This window comes from Haliotis rufescens, unplaced genomic scaffold, assembly GCF_023055435.1.
Source record: "Haliotis rufescens isolate VD_foot unplaced genomic scaffold, xgHalRufe1.0.p SCAF_52, whole genome shotgun sequence".
Taxonomy (NCBI): Eukaryota; Metazoa; Mollusca; class Gastropoda; order Lepetellida; family Haliotidae; genus Haliotis; species Haliotis rufescens.
The window spans coordinates 1,567,879-1,588,204 of NW_025964246.1; the positions used below are offsets into that span (position 1 = coordinate 1,567,879).

The 20,326-nt window shown below is 42.5% G+C and overlaps 1 protein-coding gene across 5 annotated transcripts in view; it reads left to right on the forward strand.

Annotated features, from left to right (window-relative positions):
• LOC124144052 (arrestin red cell-like) overlaps positions 1–20,326 on the forward strand; it is a 109,621-nt gene that overhangs the window by 58,877 nt on the left and 30,418 nt on the right. For 3 of the 5 annotated variants that reach the window (XM_046513282.2, XM_046513286.2, XM_046513284.2), the window contains exons 5-7: positions 9,912–9,971; positions 11,329–11,364; positions 18,294–18,361. In XM_046513282.2, coding sequence (XP_046369238.1) covers positions 9,912–9,971; positions 11,329–11,364; positions 18,294–18,361 — 164 coding nt within the window. The remainder of the gene's footprint in view (positions 1–9,911; positions 9,972–11,328; positions 11,365–18,293; positions 18,362–20,326) is intronic. The other 2 variants (XM_046513289.2, XM_046513290.2) reach the window with 1 other exon arrangement.

The window sequence follows — 20,326 nt, forward strand, 5'->3', positions numbered from 1 at the left end:
CACACCTGTTATATAACTGGAATATATTGTGCAAAGTGCCTTCAGACCCAAATCACTTACTTACTCGCTCACTCACTTATTAAGCCATACAGAGATCGTGCAGTAAGGAATAATCCATGAATAAGGCCACACCCACAAGTATATTGTATTCGCTGTAATAAGCACCCCATGCATTTGGAAAATTGACAAAAGGAGAGCTTATTGAACCTTACAAAGATTGGGCTGTAGGGAATAAACAGAATATAGCCACACCCACACACAAATACCGTATTTGGCATAATTAGCTACCCAGGAACTTTGAAAATTGATGAAGAGGATGCTGATTAAAACTATATAAAGATAGAGCTGTAGGGAATAAACAGAATATAGCCACACCCACACACAAATACCGTATTTGCCCCATTGAGTACTCCAGGCACTTAGAAAATAGATGAAGTGGATGCTTATTAAATTTGCTGTCAAAGGTCAAGCAGTAGAGAATAAACTTTGTCCTAACGTCGATGAAACTAAAACGTACTGGGCAATTAGGTACCGCTTCTGTGCTGCTGTTTTCTGTAAAAAATCTATAATTTTAGAGAAGAAAATGTCAGCTTTCTCACCATTCTCACTCACACACTCACTCCAAGGAGATATCACTCTATCACCATACCCGTGCTCGTGGGTTTCACCGAATTGGTAAACGTCTGAGACCTGCATCACTTCGGGCTTTCCTCCCACATTGAGCTGACACGCCGTGATATAAGTGGAATAATGTTAGAAGCGGCGTTAAACCCAACTCACTCACTCATGTCAAATTGTAAAATTCTACATCCTGATGATGTGTACAAGAATTCCCAGACCCCTAGACGCATGACAAAGCTGACACAGTTTGTGTTGAGTGTTAGTGAACGTTATCCTGGGGACAAGGTGGCCCAGTCGTCTAAGGTGCTGCAATTATCCCCTATACTTTAGGTGCCCCTACAATAAAATGCTTTATCTGCAGGGAAATCAGTGCTTTGACTGGCCACATCATTGTAGAGATGCCAGTCTATTTGAGACTCTTGTAGTAGAGATGCCACATTTACCATCTATGGTACTAACCCAGAGAATTATGTCTTTTCTTCATGAGAGGAGAACTTGACATTTCCAGTATTCTACATCATCTATCTCTACTTCAGAAAAGATTGGCTTCATTAAGCCAATATGTTGAAGAGAATGCCATTTTTTGCATACCATCCGGAGCCATTATCGACTTGCTGTCAGGATAAGCTCCCACGCTTTTGTCATCTATGGAATCCTTTTATGAACTTCCTGAAGTACAGCTCACATTTCCTAAACTTCATTTTTGTCCCAGTAGGTACAGAAAAACAAAACCAGGAAGGATTTTTTCGAGTTACAAAGACAATTAATGTAATTACCTTTCCACAGAGACAGTGTAAGCATCTTTGGTGTTGGTTTTTATAATTTTATTTCTCCATTTGATTTGATTTGATGCCATCCAGCAGCTGCTTTCTTCAGTGAAAATGATATCCTCTTCCAGTAACCCACGCTTCTCTCCCTCTGGGGATTCCAGGGAAACACAGGTCCTAGCACCTCATGCTTGTCTCCTTGTGGGGATTCCAGGGAAACACAGGTCCTAGCACCTCATGCTTGTCTCCTTGTGGGGATTCCAGGGAAACACAGGTCCTAGCACCTCATGCTTGTCTCCTTGTGGGGATTCCAGGGAAACACAGGTCCTAGCACCTCATGCTTGTCTCCTTGTGGGGATTCCAGGGAAACACAGGTCCTAGCACCTCATGCTTGTCTCCTTGTGGGGATTCCAGGGAAACACAGGTCCTAGCACCTCATGCTTGTCTCCTTGTGGGGATTCCAGGGAAACACAGGTCCTAGCACCTCATGCTTGTCTCCTTGTGGGGATTCCAGGGAAACACAGGTCCCTAGCACCTCATGCTTGTCTCCTTGTGGGGATTCCAGGGAAACACAGGTCCTAGCACCTCATGCTTGTCTCCTTGTGGGGATTCTGGGGAAACATAGGCCCCCACTGTGTAAATATATCATCAGTGTACAAGATGAAATATATCCTTGTGTGTTACAGTGTGGATATATCATCAGTGTACAAGATGAAATATATCCTTGTTTATTACAGTGTGGATATATCATCAGTGTTTAAGATGAAATATATCCTTGTGTATGACAGTGTAGATATATCATCAGTGTACAAGATGAAATATATCCTTGTGTATCACAGTGTAGATATATCATCAGTGTGCAAGATGAAATATATCCTTGTGTATTACAGTGTGGATATATTATCAGTGTACAAGATGAAATATATCCTTGTTTATTACAGTGTAGATATATCATCAGTGTACAAGATGAAATATATCCTTGTGTATGACAGTGTAGATATATCATCAGTGTACAAGATGAAATATATCCTTGTGTATCACAGTGTAGATATATCATCAGTGTACAAGATGAAATATATCTTTGTGTATTACAGTGTGGATATATTATCAGTGTACAAGATGAAATATATCCTTGTGTATTACTGTGTAGATATATCATCAGTGTACAAGATGAAATATATCCTTGGTGTGTAACAGTGTAGATATATCATCAGTGTACAAGATGAAATATATCCTTGTGTATCACTGTGTAGATATATCATCAGTGTACAAGATGAAATATATCCTTGTGTGTTACAGTGTAGATATATCATCAGTGTACAAGATGAAATATATCCTTGTGTATTACAGTGTAGATATATCATCAGTGTACAAGATGAAATATATCCTTGGTGTTTAACAGTGCAGATATATCATCATTGAAAGTAACTGTCCATATTAGTGTGTATAGCAATGTCAGGAACATGTTACAACCTAGATACATTGCCAGTGTATATCTACATATATATCAAGGTATTCATATCCCCTTTGATCTGACTCCTAGATAATGAGGTTTGGTGATAGAACTGAATGGTTTATTTCCCATTGTTATCTGATCACCAAATGAAACAGATAAATAGACAAGGATTGTTCGGTCTTCCACAAATCACTGTACCTCCAGGACAGACTGCCCAGTGAGTCAATCACTACTTCCTGGACTGCCCAGTGAGTCAATCACTACCTCTCGGACTCCCCAGTGAGTCAGTCACTACCTCCAGGACAGACTGCCCAGTGAGTCAATCACTACCTCCTGGACTGCCCAGTGAGTCAATCACTACCTCCTGGACTCCCCAGTGAGTCAATCACTACCTCTAGGGCAGACTACTCAGTGAGTCAATCACTGTACCTCCAGGACGGACTACCCAGTGAGTCAATCACTACCTCCTAAACTACCCAGTGAGTCAATCACTGTACCTCCAGGATTACCCAGTGAGTCAATAACTACCTCCTGGACTCCCCAGTGAGTCAATCACTGTACCTCCAGGATTACCCAGTGAGTCAATCACTACCTCCTGGACTACCCAGTGAGTCAATCACTGTACCTCCAGGATTACCCAGTGAGTCAATCACTACCTCCTGGACTACCCAGTGAGTCAATCACTGTACCTCCAGGATGGACTACCCAGTGAGTCAATCACTACCTCCTGGACTACCCAGCGAGTCAATCACTGCCTCCAGGACAGACTTCTCAGTGAGTCAATCACTACCTCCTGAACTACCCAGTGAGTCAATCACTACCTCCAGGATTACCCAGTGAGTCAATCACTACCTCCAGGATGGACTAATCAGTGAGTCAATCACTACCTCCAGGATGGACTACCCAGTGAGTCAATCACTGTACCTCCAGGATGGACTACTCTGTGAGTCAATCACTACCTCCAGGACTCCCCAGTGAGTCAATCACTACCTCCAGGATTACCCAGTGAGTCAATCACTACCTCCAGGACTCCCCAGTGAGTCAATCACTGCCTCCAGGACTGACTTCTCAGTGAGTCAATCACTACCTCCTGAACTACCCAGCGAGTCAATCACTACCTACAGGATTACCCAGTGAGTCAATCACTACCTCCAGGACTCCCCAGTGAGTCAATCACTGTACCTCCAGGATTACCCAGTGAGTCAATCACTACCTCCTGGACTACCCAGTGAGTCAATCACTGTACCTCCAGGATTACCCAGTGAGTCAATCACTACCTCCTGGACTACCCAGCGAGTCAATCACTGCCTCCAGGACAGACTTCTCAGTGAGTCAATCACTACCTCCTGAACTACCCAGTGAGTCAATCACTACCTCCAGGATTACCCAGTGAGTCAATCACTACCTCCAGGATGGACTAATCAGTGAGTCAATCACTACCTCCAGGATGGACTACTCTGTGAGTCAATCACTACCTCCAGGATTACCCAGTGAGTCAATCACTACCTCCAGGACTCCCCAGTGAGTCAATCACTACCTCCAGGACTCCCGAGTGAGTCAATCACTCTGCCTCCAGGACAAGAGCTCCTCGTGTTGTTTATTGCCATTTTATTGATTCCAGCGATTAGCAGATTATTGATTGAGAGAGTGGCCCTTTTACTCTACAGTTTTATTACACTCATTGCATTTTTCATTGTGGAGAAGAAATTTGATAGGAAATCAGATAAAAAGTCAGATGAATTGGATCAAATTTGTAATATCGGTAAAATTGATATTTTTTCTATTATAAATAGTTTGATATGTTGCAAGACACTGAGTACTGCAATCCTTCATGCTTTAGTCTCCAGCACTATGTGGCAATGGCTTGTCTGGCTGGTCTTCTGAAAATTAGTCCTTGCCAATAGCCAAGTGTTCTGTGTGACTGTTTCACAACAAATGATGGCCTCCATTGTTGATGAAGGAATACCAATTTGATTCTTCATGGTAGGATTTAGATTATGTCTTTGATGGCCTCACCCCAAGGCCCCATTCCTCTGGTATTAGCACTACGACTGTTGGAAGTCATTGTTAAAGTATGTGACTTGCGATCATCTTAGTGCTAAGACTGCATTATGGAATCAGGCCTGTGTATCAGGCTAATCCTTCCCCAGGCCAGTTCTTCCCTGGGCACGAAACAGCCTAGGCCAGTTCTTCCCCGGGGACAAAATAGCCGAGGCCAGTTCTTCCCACAGGATGAAATGCCTAGGCCAGTTCTTCCCCAGGCACGTAATGCCCAGGCCAGTTCTTCCCACAGGACGAAATGCCCAGGCCAGTTTTTCCTCTGGGACAAAATAGCCGAGACCAGTTCTTCCCACAGGATGAAATGCCTAGACCAGTTCTTCCCACAGGATGAAATGCCTAGACCAGTTCTTCCCACAGGATGAAATGCCTAGACCAGTTCTTCCCACATGATGAAATGCCTAGACCAGTCCTTCCCACAGGATGAAATGCCTAGACTAGTTCTTCCCACAGGATGAAATGCCTAGACCAGTTCTTCCCACAGGATGAAATGCCAAGGCCAGTTCTTCCCACAGGATGAAATGCCAAGGCCAGTTCTTCCCACAGGATGAAATGCCTAGACCAGTTCTTCCCACAGGATGAAATGCCAAGGCTAGTTCTTCCCACAGGATGAAATGCCTAGGCCAGTTCTTCCCACAGGATGAAATGCCCAGGCAACTTCTTCCTCTTGGACGAAATAGCCTAGGCCAGTTCTTCCTCTGGGACGAAATATCCCAGGCCAGTTCTTCCCCAGGCACGTAATGCCCAGGCCAGTTCTTCCTCAAGGACGAAACAGCCTAGGCCAGTTCTTCCTCTGGGACGAAACAGCCTAGGCCAGTTCTTCCTCTGGGACGAAATAGCCTAGGCCAGTTCTTCCTCTGGGATGAAATAGCCTAGGCCAGATCTTCCCCCCCCCCCAAATTTTAAACTTACCTAAGGTGGGGGAGGTTCAGACCAGGCAAGATTCTACCCCCTCTTGATTTCAGATAACCTAAGTGGATACTTGCATATCCAAGTGTTAAATCATATTTTGAAGGAAACACTTTTCATGTCAAGAGCTGCAGATTTCATATACCGTATATGACCGCGGATAAGCCGACCCCGTAGATAAGCTGAGGTGTTAATTTGACCATTGAAATACGACCCGCAGATAAGCCGAACCAGGAATTGAAAGGCAAAAAACACTGCGAAGTCGGACTGCAAGACATGTGCCGGTACTCGCAGATATTCAAAAATATAAGATGAAAAACGTTGTAATTATATTGAAAAAGTCATTATTATTTCTAATAAAGATTTAACAAACCAGTCATCCACTTTCATAATGTGGGAAGCTGTTTCTCTTGGGTTTTTTTTAATCTCATAATGATCGTTATATGTTGCCATCAACAACGAAGCGCCAATTTGTGAATCAGTGTATGAACCCGTGAGAAAATAACTCAGCTAGAGCGAAGACTCGCAGTTTGAATTCAGCATCGTAAGCATGGAGTTTCGTTTCAAACTCATAATGAGAATGTCATTCAGTAAAAATATACCAACTTTTATAAACCCCCTTTACACCACTATTGTATGTTAATCCAAATGAATTAAATAAACTATCATACTATGAACACATTAAATGACCATCACCTACTCACAGGCTTCTCCAGTTTATTAAACTTATCTCTCAAAAACAAAGTAATTAGCCCCTACTCCCAACACGATCGCTAAGCACCCACACCATGAAAATGTTTGTGTAAACAACATCACAATACCAATCGGCCCGTTATTATCAGTGCTCATTTCCTTGTGTACCGCGTTGCTTTAAACAACAGGAAGCAATCACAGTGGTCACTGTTTGTGACGTCACAGGAAACAGCTGATCACATGTTTTTGCAAATGGCGAACGGAATAACTCGCCGATACAGTTGTATATTTGCCTCTTTCAATAAAGGAAGACACTTGTTCACTATCAATTTATGAACTTTGCAAAACGTACGTAATATTTATTGGCGATTGCATCTGGGGATTATATATTATAGATGTGAATTACATATATTGTTACCTGTAAAGATTGTGGAGTTTATGAAGAACGATAAACTTTGAACATTCATTCAATTGAAAACTTATTATCGGAAGTAGTAACATGCATAACATTTTTTTAATAATGACAACATTGGTGTATAATAATCACTTTATTGAAAATTTATAACAATAATGGCTCTAGTCGTGGCAACTTCCAAACTTTCGGGAAGTTGTAATCTATTGGACCGTCATTCAGGCGATGTTTCTGACAGATCACGATCTGAAAAATACTCTCATGAAAGTGTATCCCGTGGATAAGCCGACCCCTTTCTACAGAATCTTTTTTCTGGTCCTCAAAATTCGGCTTATACGCGGTCATATACGGTATCTATTTGACAAATAGTGACCTGCAATTCAGTCACTTGGAGGACTGACTGACTATGGTTTTACGCCGCTTTTAGCAATATCCCAGCAATATCACGGCGGGGGGACACCAGAAATGGGCTTCACACATTGTACCCATGTCGGGAATCGAACCCGGGTCTTCGGCGTGACGAGCGAACGCTTTAACCACTAGGCTATCCAACCGCCCCGTCACTTGGATGAGACTCCGCATCAAAACTGGTGTTTTTGACTATCTGTTCATCTGTTGCCAAACAGACATAAAGGCATTTCTTCACAAATTGTTTCAAACATCCTTATCTTGAAGTGTATTGAGGCATTGTTTTGGAACTCTGACATTTCCATTGAATTAAATGGACAAACAGGGTTTATTTTCAGATAGGATCTGACAACTATTGAATATTTCATTCCACAAATACGACGTAGCAATAAAACGTGTCTTGCCAATTCAGACTTTTCAAAGTGCGTGACACAATATAGCTCGTAGAGGTTGGTGTATTGATTGGTGCTCACTTTTCTCCTTGACATTTTTAAGTGGGATCAAAGATAAGTTTCGATGGGAGTGGGTAGACTGTGACACATTGTTTCTCGGTGCCTCAGTTTTCAAGGAGAAACTAATTTACATAAAATATTATCCATGTGCAGTGAGCAACATTTGACGTAATGTAATACACAGCAAGGATACATCTCACCTTGTTCATGTCAACTTGACCTTTGGTTATAAAACATTGCACATGTTGTCGTATGTCCCGTTCATGGTGATCATTCATAATGCCCAACTTCAGGAATATTAATGAATATTTATAAATTTTTCATGAATAAAACGTAACAAAGACTTCAAGGAACTTGTGGAAGAATAATGGCAATATCTATAATTCAATAGCCAATTGGTACAGAAACGGATCAATTTTCAGAACATGTCCTGCTGACCAATGTGCGAACTGTGTAAACTCACATGGCAGATTTACGCAAAGTGAGCTCACCACTATTAAGTTTATATCTCCTCAAATGCAAAAACGTATTGAAGTCAATTCTTGAAAATAGATATGTCAACAATAATAACTTCACAGGCTTTTATTTCATCATTAACACAAAAAACTGAAGGCAACAGTACCAAATCAATGGCAGCGTTCAGGGCAAAACTGCAACAAGCTCCGCCCATTCTGTTATAAGCCAATCAGGAAATGTAGGCTGCTAGTGGGTGTGGCCTAATTATTTTCTCAGTTTATGGAAACATAAACACACAAAAATTGGCTTGGTTACCCGATTGAATGTCACGGAATAACCTGAATGTTTATTTTACTGTCTACAAACTGAAAAAAGACCCGTGAAGATCCGGGGTAGAATAGGTCTTCAGCAACCCATGCTTGCCGTAAAAGGTGACTATGCTTGTCGTAAAAGGCGACTAACGGGATCGGCTGGTCAGGCTCGCTGACTGGGTTGATGCATGTCATCGATCCCAATTGCGTGGATCGATGCTCATGATATCAATCACTGGATTGTCTGGTCCAGACTCGATTATTAACAGACTGCTGTCATATAGCTGGAATATTGCTGAGTGCGGCGTTAAACAACAAACCAACCAACCAACCAACTACAAACTGAAAAAGTTGGAAGAATGATTTTCCATGGCAGTCCATAATTTCTTGTGTATTTCAGCAACTCAGAAGGGGTATATTATAGCCTAGTAACTAGTATCGGACAGGTTTTAGTATCATTGACACTTAAACCTCGTATATTCTCTACTGCTCGATCTCTGACAACAAATTTGACTTGTAAATGGTTTTAAAAAGCGCCCACTTTTGTCATTTTTGCGATGGGTGCAGTATTGGTTTCATATTTGTTAATACTTGTGTCTACATTATTTATGCAGGGAATATTTTAATGTCAATGCTGACAACTTTGAAGTGGTTGTGTTTGTTGACATTTAGACTGGTGACTATATATTCAGGAGACCGCCTACGTGGTCCAGTGGTAGAGCATGTGAGAGAGCAGAAGGTCGGGGGTTCGATCCCTGGCTGCGTCATACCAAAACATGTTAATAGATGGTACTTGTTGTTACCCAGCCTGGCGCTTTGCATTAAGGGGCTAAAACAAGGACTGGTTGGCTCAGAGTCAGTATACTGTGTGGGGTATTCATGTTAAAATGCGGCATGGTATCTCAGTGTCCTAGCACTAGAAATCGGCATCAGTCCGGACTAGTAAAAAAAAAAAAACACACACACACACACACACACACACACACACACACACACACACACACACACACACACACACACACACACACACACACAATCTCACAATCTCACACACACTCACAATCTCACACTCACAATCTCACACACACTCACGGGGCGGTCGGGTAGCCTAGTGGTTAAAGCGTTCGCTCGTCACGCCAAAGACCCGGGTTCGATTCCCAACATGGGTACAATGTCTGAAGCTTGCTGGAATATTGCTTAAAGCGGCGTAAAAACCATACTCACTCACTCACTCACACACACTCACAATCTCACACACACTCACACACTCCCACACACTCACACTCCACTTCACTCCCCATATGCAGGTGCTAAAGTGTATTTTCTACATTTATTTTCCCTCCCACTAATGTCCACTTCCTGTTCCAGCTGCCGCCAAATGCTCCAGCCTCCGTCACACTGCAGCCCGCACCAGGGGATACTGGGAAGGTTTGTACTCAACGTTTACTTCCTGTCACTCGGACACCCCTGATCAGCACAGACCAAATTGGTTTTCTTGTTTGCCGAGTTTACAGAATTTCTTATCAGTATGACAAAGGGGGAAATGTTTTTCAGTGTTTATGGATTTATGTGAGGTTAATTTCCTTAGATGGATGTCAGTTAAATTATTCAGGTTTTAAATCAATTTTTAAAATCAGCAATGTCAGCTGTTCTATAAGATAAGAAACGTTATTGGTCTGGTCATGTCGTAAATATCGGCAATTCTAAGTGTGCTGACAGTATAAACTTCCCTGATGACACTTCTTGAGAAATTTTCAAAATCTGGAGAAACAAACATCAATATATTAAAGAAAGTTTAAATATTTCTGTTCTTTGGTCACAGCACAGTGTATGTCATGATGTTTTGCTTGAAAATGAGGTGCTGGCGGACAATAGGATTACTTTCGTTGAAATATTAACTCATTTTTTTTTCTCAGGAATAAGATTAAAAAGTTGAAATTACCCTTGTTTGTGGTTTCAGCTTCTGAGAATGTAGACCATGACTTGCCTCAATCTTTGGTTCTGACGTCTTGGAACCTCGTCTGTTTTTCTTTTTTTTGAACATTTCCTTTTTTGTCTAGGAAGGTTAACCTTAATTTGGTCTTTTTGGTTTGTAAAATTGCCACGTCAAAACTGCAACAAAATTTAGAAATATGATGAAAAACACTTTTTCAAATTATTGTGACCTATTGCTGGTTATTTCTTGTTAATCAATTATGAATATTTCACACTGACATATTAGCCAAAAAACCTGACATAATGACATTTAAATTTGTAAAATAGTATGTAGTTTAGGTTTTTATATTAGATCCAGTACAAAAAGCCAAATGAGTAATTTTGGGGGGGATTTGTCTTCATCAATTTTTCTCCTTTCAGAAAGGCATCATCGTTTGAGTGGTGAAATCATTTCCTACAATGTGTTTCTTTTGTCTCATTTATCTCTGCAGTTTGTGACTTCCTGGCTCCATCATTCAAGGACGTGTTAACCATTTTTACCAGTCATTTTTCTTTAATACAATCAGTAGCCAATCATATTTCTCCAAGACAGTCACTGCAGAATTAACAGTCAAATCATTCACTAACCAATCATGTTTTTCCAAGAGAGTCACTGACCAATGAGATTTCTCCAAGACAATGACTGCGGAATTAACCCTCACTTCATTCACTAACAAATCAGATTTCTCCAAGACAGACACTGCGGAATTAACAGTCACATCATTCATTAACCAATCAGATTTCTCCAAGACAGTCACTGCGGATTTAACAGTCACATCATTCACTAACCAATCAGATTTCTCCCTCACAGGAGGAGCCTGAACAGAAAGGTGTTAAGAAACCAGAGGTATATAAATGTAGTGACCCCGAATAATCTGAAAATATTCCCCTTGTAATCATTGCTTGTATTTCCCATCTGCTATGACGTATTTCATTTGACCAACAATTATCAAGTTTATATCCAAACCTATCCCATGTACACTATTCCCTTCACCGTTTGCAAGATGGTAAAATGATTGTTTTCATTAATTTCCTCTTAACTAATAAAATAAACGTTATTTGCAGTGATATTGAATACACAGAGAATCATTGTATTACCTTACACGTGTATATAAATGTGCATTAGATGCGAATGCTTAAACATTAATATTTGTTGTTAATTATGTTTTTTATCTCACCATTTCCAATACTGCACATGGTTTATGCAGCGTTTGTATCTGTTCCATTACTGGCGTTGTGGCCAGATTGAAGAAGTGGTGTATCTACACACTTTCAAGGTCTCTGTGACCAGGGACTAAGTGTCCTGGACATCTGTGGCATAGTAATTCACAGTGCAAGATGCATCTGCTGTGCCAGGATCTGCTGATTGAGTTTGAATCCCAATTTGGCTCTGTTTATGACCCTGGGTCTGTCAGTACCCATGTTTCTCCCAAGGGATGAACATTTGCCACATCACTTCCATCGGACCCGTGAAGATCCAGGGTAGAATTGACCTTCAGCAACCCATGCTTGCCGTCAAAGGCGACTACGTTTGTCATAAGAAGCGACTAACAGGAACGGCTGACTCGGTTGATGCCTGTCATCCTATCCCAAATGCGTGGATCGATGTTCATGGAGTCAATCACTGGATTGTCTGGTCCAGACTTGATTATTTACAGACCGCCGTCAAATAGCTGGAATATTGCTGAGTGCGGCGTTAAACAAAAAACAAACAAAAAACATCACTTCGATGTTTGCTCCAAAATATAATAGAGGAGTTAAACACTCTCACTCACTCCGTCAGTGTTGTATCCCTACACCAACACTTATATATAACTCAACTTTTGATAGGGGTAATCAGATGTGTCATTCTATTTAAGTTGTGTACAGGGGGGTCGGGTAGCCTAATGGTTAAAGTGTTTGCTTCTCAAGCCGAAGACACGGGTTCGATTCCCGACATGGGTACAATGTGTGAAGCCCATTCTGGTGTCCCCCCCGCCGTGATATTGCTGGAATATTGCTAAAAGCTCACTCACTGTTTTAGTATACACTGGACATTATGTCTTATGGAAAGATAAAAATATCCCTATCAAAAGTTGAGTAGTACATAAATGTTTTCACAAACTGCCCCAGAGCATCACAAGTCACCAATAGCTGGTTCCATATACCCCGTATTACCACAATATAGCTTATTGAAGGTCAATGTCTTGCTCCAATATTGACTCAAATTTTACATGGTAAATCAGCTGGATTTATCAACCGAAACTGGCTCCCACAGGAGATATTGCTCGGGTGATATTGTAGATATCGCTGCAATGAAATTGCATCACAATGCTTTGCAGACCATTGTGATGCAATTCTGCTGGTCTTTCTTGGTCTCTCCATGGGGATTCTCGGTTAGAATTGTAACCAGCAACCTATACTGGTCATAGGGGGATTTAATGGATCAAGTTTTGTTTCATCATACCCTGCCATCACTCATAATTTCACTGGACCTGTAAAGATTCCAGGGTAGAATAGGTCTTCAGCAACCCATTCTTGCCATAAAAGGCGACTATGCTAGTCGTATGAGGCGACTAAAGGGATCAGGTGGTCAGGCTCGCTGACTTAGCTGATGCATGTCATCGATCCAAACTGTGTGGATCGATGCTCATGACGTCAATCACTGGATTGTCTGGTCCAGATTCGATTATTTACAGACCACCGTCATATGGCTGGAATATTACTAAGTGGCATTTAACAACAAACAAAACAAACAAACAAACATAATTTCACTGGATTGTCTGGGCCAGATGTTTTTTAAAAGCTGTCATATAGCTTGAATATTGCTGAGTGCAGCGTTACACAACAAACAAAAATATTAAGAATCTTCTACAGCAATACGAGGCAGTAGGCAGATATGTGAAGCCGGATGATGTGTGTCTTGGTACAGGACCATGCATAGACGTGTCTTATGCCACATATCACATAGTGTATAAAGATCTCATATCACATACCCTATGGATCCTGTTAAATCATATGCTGCATGGATTAAGGATATTATGTATCACCTTTCAAAGTCATTGCTTTGTTAGAGGCTCACCCAGTTGTAGGGTGTTTCAGATCAAGCCAGATGTGTAGACAGCCTGGTCGTGTATATGTGGGTTTGTTTATAGCCATGTCTGAACCATGAGATAATGTACTATCTTCCTGATAGTCGGTGATATATGATGGCTTATCAAAGACTCCTGAACAGCATCAATAAACTGATGAGACTTCTTGGTATCACCGAGTTACATCTGGGACATTACCGTAAAACAACCAACCATTCACTCTCGGTGATAGGGTTGTTTGTTGTAAACAGCCACTCTGTCTCTGTTGGGGGCATGGGAGCCCAGTCGTCAAGGGCGCTGCGATTCGCTGTGCAGAGTTGCGTCCCTTGGGCACGCCAGAAACCTATGATTGAGGGTTTGAATCACGGTTCGCCCCGATTATGTTTCTAGGTTTGTCAGCACCATACCCCTGCTCGTGGGTTTCACCGAGGTGGTAAACGTCTGAGACCTGCATCAATTCGGGCTTTCCTCCCACATTAAGCTGACACGCCGCGATTTAACTGTAATACTGTTAAAAGCGGCGTTAAACCCAACTCACTCACTCACTCACTCTGTCTCTGTGGGGGTTCTGGGTCAGAATAGTCGTCTGTAACTGCATTAAGTGGTTATTGGTTGATGGTTATGATGTGTGACGCTCACTTTGTGTTACTGCTTCTTACAAGACAGGGGCTATGGGGTAGCCTAGTGGTTAAAACATTTGCTCATCGTGCCGAAGATTGAGGTTCAATTCCCCACATGGGTACAATGTGTGAAGCCCATTTCTGGTGTCCCCCGCTGTGGTTTTGCTGGAATATTGCTAAAAGCTGCGTAAAACCATACTCACTCACTCACTCAGGGTGACCTGACTGCAGTGAGTGAGTGAGTGAGTGAGTTGGGTTTTACGCCGCTTTTAACAGTATTCCAGTTATATCACGGCGTGTCAGCTTAATGTGGGAGGAAAGCCCGGAGTGATGCAGGTCTCAGATGTTTACCACTTCGGTGAAACCCACGAGCACGGGTATGGTGCTGACAAACCTAGAAACATAATCGGGGCGAACCGGGATTCGAACCCACAATCATAGGTTTCTGGCGTGCCCAAGGGACGCAACTCTGCACAGCGAATCGCGGCGCCTTAGACGACTGGGCCACCCATGCCCCCCTGACTGCAGTGTGTCATTGTAGCCAGGCTCTGGGTTGTTCACGCTATCACTCACTGGTTTCCCTGGCTCAGGCTCCATGCTCAGACTCGATGCTCATGATGTCACTCACTGGTTTCCCTGGCTCAGGCTCGATGCTCATGATGTCACTCACTGGTTTCCCTGGCTCAGGCTCGATGCTTATGATGTCACTCACTGGTTTCCCTGGCTCTGGCTCGATGCTCATGATGTCACTCACTGGTTTCCCTGGCCCGGCTCGATGCTCATGATGTCACTCACTGGTTTCCCTGGCTCAGACTCAATGCTCATGATGTCACTCACTGGTTTCCCTGGCTCAGGCTCGATGCTCATGATATCAATCACTGGTTTCCCTGGCTCTGGCTCGATGCTCATGATGTCACTCCTGGTTTCCCTGGCTCTGGCTCGATGCTCATGATGTCACTCACTGGTTTCCCTGGCTCTGGCTCGATGCTTATGATGTCACTCCTGGTTTCCCTGGCTCAGGCTCGATGCTCATGATGTCACTCACTGGTTTCCCTGGCTCTGGCTCGATGCTCATGATGTCACTCACTGGTTTCCCTGGCTCTGGCTCGATGCTCATGATGTCACTCCTGGTTTCCCTGGCTCTGGCTCGATGCTCATGATGTCACTCACTGGTTTCCCTGGCTCTGGCTCGATGCTTATGATGTCACTCCTGGTTTCCCTGGCTCAGGCTCGATGCTCATGATGTCACTCACTGGTTTCCCTGGCTCTGGCTCGATGCTCATGATGTCACTCACTGGTTTCCCTGGCTCTGGCTCGATGCTCATGATGTCACTCCTGGTTTCCCTAGTTCTGACTCGATGCTCGTGATGTCACTCACTGGTTTCCCTGGCTCAGGCTCGATGCTCATGATATCAATCACTGGTTTCCCTGGCTCTGGCTTGATGCTCATGATGTCACTCCTGGTTTCCCTGGCTCAGGCTCGATGCTCATGATGTCACTCACTGGTTTCCCTGGCTCTGGCTCGATGCTCATGATGTCACTCACTGGTTTCCCTGGCTCTGGCTCGATGCTCATGATGTCACTCCTGGTTTCCCTAGTTCTGACTCGATGCTCGTGATGTCACTCACTGGTTTCCCTGGCTCAGGCTCGATGCTCATGATATCAATCACTGGTTTCCCTGGCTCTGGCTTGATGCTCATGATGTCACTCCTGGTTTCCCTGGCTCAGGCTCGATGCTCATGATGTCACTCACTGGTTTCCCTGGCTCTGGCTCGATGCTCATGATGTCACTCACTGGTTTCCCTGGCTCTGGCTCGATGCTCATTATGTCACTCCTGGTTTCCCTGGCTCTGACTCGATGCTCATGATGTCACTCACTGGTTTCCCTGGCTCAGGCTCGATGCTCATGATATCAATCACTGGTTTCCCTGGCTCTGGCTTGATGCTCATGATGTCACTCCTGGTTTCCCTGGCTCAGGCTCGATGCTCATGATGTCACTCACTGGTTTCCCTGGCTCTGGCTCGATGCTCATGATATCAATCACTGGTTTCCCTGGCTCAGGCTCTGGGTTGTTCACGCTATCACTCACTGGTTTCCCTTGCTCAAGCTCAATGCTCATGATGTCACTCACTGGTTTCCCTGGCTCAGACTTCAACTGCTTACAGTTGGAACCCGTGAAGATAGGTCAGATCTTCAGCAACCCATGCTTGTAAGAGGCAACTAACGGAATCGAGTGATTACTTGCTGACACGGTTGATGCATATCATCGTGTCCCAATTGCGTGGCTCAATGCTCATGATGTCAATCACTGGATTTTCTGGCCCAGACTCAACTATTTACAGACCACCCTCATATATGTGGAGTGGCAGTGGGGTGGCTAAAGCATTCGCTCGTCACGCCTAGCTGGTGATATCGCTGGAATATTGCTAAAAGCGGCATCAAACAATACTCACTCACTCACTCATATATTTGGAATATTGCTGAGTGCGGAGTTAACAAACAGACTTACATGTGGTTGTGTAATGTTGTATGGCATATTCAATCAATAAAACCTGTTCAAAACCAATCATTAAGTATTTTCAAAGGAATAATGGCTACTTTGTTCTTTATTTAACTACCACAAACTGTAGTGTAATATTGTGTGGTATAAAACAACATTTAATCAATAACACATGTGCATAACCAATCAATCTTTTTTTTACAACAAACTGTTGACATGCTAGAAGATCCAGAGTGACATGCCTGCTTTTAGCAACGCTAGACAGTCACAAAATCATTCTAAATTATTGTGTTAATACCAGTTGTATCAAAAATGTAAAACCACTGATCATGGGTTTAATCCCAGATTTTAATCCGCAACTATGTTTCTAGGTTTGGCAGCACCATGTTCGTACTCATAGGTTTCACCATCATGGCCCAACCCGCGAAGTTCCGGGGTAGAATAGGTCTTCAGCAACCCATGCTTGTCGTAAGAGGCGACTAACAGGATCGGGTGGTCAGGCTCGCTGACTTGGATGAGCATGTCATCGATCCCAATTGTGATGATCGATGCCCATGCTCTGGTCCAGACTTGTTTATTTACAGACCACTGTCATATAGTTGGAATATTGCTGAGAGTGGCGTCAACAAACAAACTAACGTGGTCCAACGCCTGACACATGCTTCACTTTGAGTTTGCTCCCTCATCAAGCTGACCTGCCATGATATAACAGAAACACTGTTCAAAGATGCATTAAAACAAACTCACTCACTCACCCACTCACTCACTCACTCACTCACTCACTCACTCACTCACTCACTCACTCGCTCTGATCACCATGCTAAGCTGACAATGATTGATTGGTACAGAGAGGTGAGGACAAACCTAAATGTTGTATCTGTAGTCTCTCAGAGATGGTAAGTTCAGAAGAACGCTTTGTCAACTATGGGACATGTACAATTCAAGCCATTCACTGAAATACTCCAATATCAGGTAAATTGTATATTGACAGGAAATGTACAGTTGATATCAGTGTTATTACCAATACATGTTTCTATGAGATGTTCATGTGATATCAGTAGTATTGTCATTGACTCTTGATGTAAGATATACAGATGACTCGAATGATGATTCTTAGAAGATATCCGTCATATTACCTGTGTATGTTATGTTTGTTTGTTTGTTGTTTAACGCCGCACTCAGCAATATTCCAGCTATATGACGGCGGTCTGTAAATAATCGAGTCTTGACCACACAATCCAGTGATTGACAACATGAGCATCGATCCACGCTAATGGGATACGGTGACATGCATCAACCAAGTCAGCGAGTCTGACCACCCAATCCCGTTAGTCGCCTCTTACGACTAGCATGGGTTGCTGAAGACCTATTCTACCTTTGTGTTATGAGATATCCAGGTGATACCAGCTGCGCTAGTTGTAAAAATACTCAGATGTATATCAGTGCATGGTGATCGTTATTTTGAAATACCTTGGCAATGACAGTCATAATTCCAGTGATGATCTGTGATATCATCTCTGATACTCGGATGATATCAGTTAAATCACCTTTGAGGACATTATCAGTCTTATTCCTCTGTTTCAGCCATGTGGTGTGGACTACGAGATGAAGACATTTGTAGCAGACTCAATCGAGGAGAAGCCCCACAAGAGGTGAATGTACACTGTATGCCCTGCAGTGGTGAATAGTCATTTTGGAGACATAAATGCGAACAAAGACCACTTGCATATTTCGCATTTTATTCACACTCTCATTAATTTAAAGATGTATATACTGTATGTCCTGCAGTGGTGAATATCTCAACACTAGATTATCAAAAGATAGGGTCACAATTTGCCATGCTGAGTTGTTTCCCTTAGCCTTGTCAGGATCTGCTGAGTTCAAATCCAAGATTCACACGCACACGCACACGCACACACACACACACACACACACACACACACACACACACACACACACACACACAATACGAGGCTGCTGTGATATGAATGAAATATTTAATTGTTAGTGTTGAATACTCTGGGCCCATCTGTTATAAAACATGAGGTTAAACTGTAGATATGTATCAATAACTTGAAAAGAGAAATACCCTGTGTGGTCATTAGGATGTCTTGTGTGGTTTCTTCAGATTTTTATAATATTTGGGGGGTGGGGGTAGGGGTGATGGGTGGGACGTTTAGTGTTTAAGGCCACACTCAGCAATATTCAAGCTATATGACAGCGGTCTGTAAATATTCGAGTCTGGACCAGATAGTCCAGCGATTGACATCATACACATCGGAACTACACAACTGGGATACGATGACATGCATCACCTGATTGGGTTTTAAGCTGATTGTTAAAGTTTAAAAATTGTGCAAGACCTGTTCACTTTGACTTAATAACCCTACACATATTTTCAAAGTGAACCAAAAATTGCTTCCATGATGCAGGTGAAAGACATTAACAGATGTTCCAGGACTAGTTTCATCAGTATTTTGAATTTGTTTCCTTGTATGCAATATGCATCTAAAATGTCAGGTTCAGGGTGCCGTTGTACAAAACAACCTTAGTGCTACGACTGTCGTAAGTCTATGTTAAGCAGAGCTCCAGATAAACTGCGTATCTGCGTGAAATACGCATCAGAAATGCAGAAATACGCAGTAAAATAAAATCCAAGCGTATCAAATACGCAATAAACATTACAGATACGCTACAAAAATAAAATTTGTGAGTATCATCAAAATATTGTGAAGTAACCCTGCGTATTCGATTACAAATCAGCAACTTATTTTGAAATTATAAACGGGCATTCCGTTAACCTTGCCAAACTCCACGATGACAGTTACATCATGATCATTTGCCATCACACTTTCTTGTGGAAGTATCGTGGTATTTTTGAGTCCTATAAAGCTCTCGAACCCACACGACACTAGTTTGCAGTGACTAGATGAATAGTGTTTTTAAATATTTAACCTAAATACCCACATGTGTAAAAACTAGAGGGTAACAGAAATTTGAATACCCAGATAGAATTACTGATACCCAATGATTATAAAATGCATTGGTAAAATACCCACAACACCAAAAGCTTATCTGGAGCTCTGTTAAGGTATGGGAGTTACGTTCACCTTAGCGCTAAGATCACTTTGTACAACGGCACCCAGAACTATAAGCCAATAATTACCAACGAAAGTAGAAGAGTCAGTACCAAGAACTATCCTGTCAAACTTCAATTACGCTGTGGCTAAATTACACTCTTGATGGTGCTGTCATCTAGGTGTATGGAGTTCTTGGGGCTAAGGTCAGGCTGACCGGTTTATCCAATCAGGTTATTGATCAGGCTGTGGCCTCGGTATTTCCGACTGACACCCGCTAGGCTTGTTCCCTGGCACAGGCAGGCTGGTACATAACGCGGGTCAAGTGATGCTTTGGGAGCAGTATCTACAAACAATGTTGAAAAAATATTCTGGTTGAACCTGTGAAAATGTCACTGGGTATTGCTGAGGGATGTGTTGAAAGTTTCAAGATTATATGTTTTGAGATTTTTAAAAATGATTTTAGAATGTAGTCATATTTTTGTTTGGGGTTCATCTCATTGTAGTGAGTGAGTGGATGTTGTTTTATGGTTATCGGAG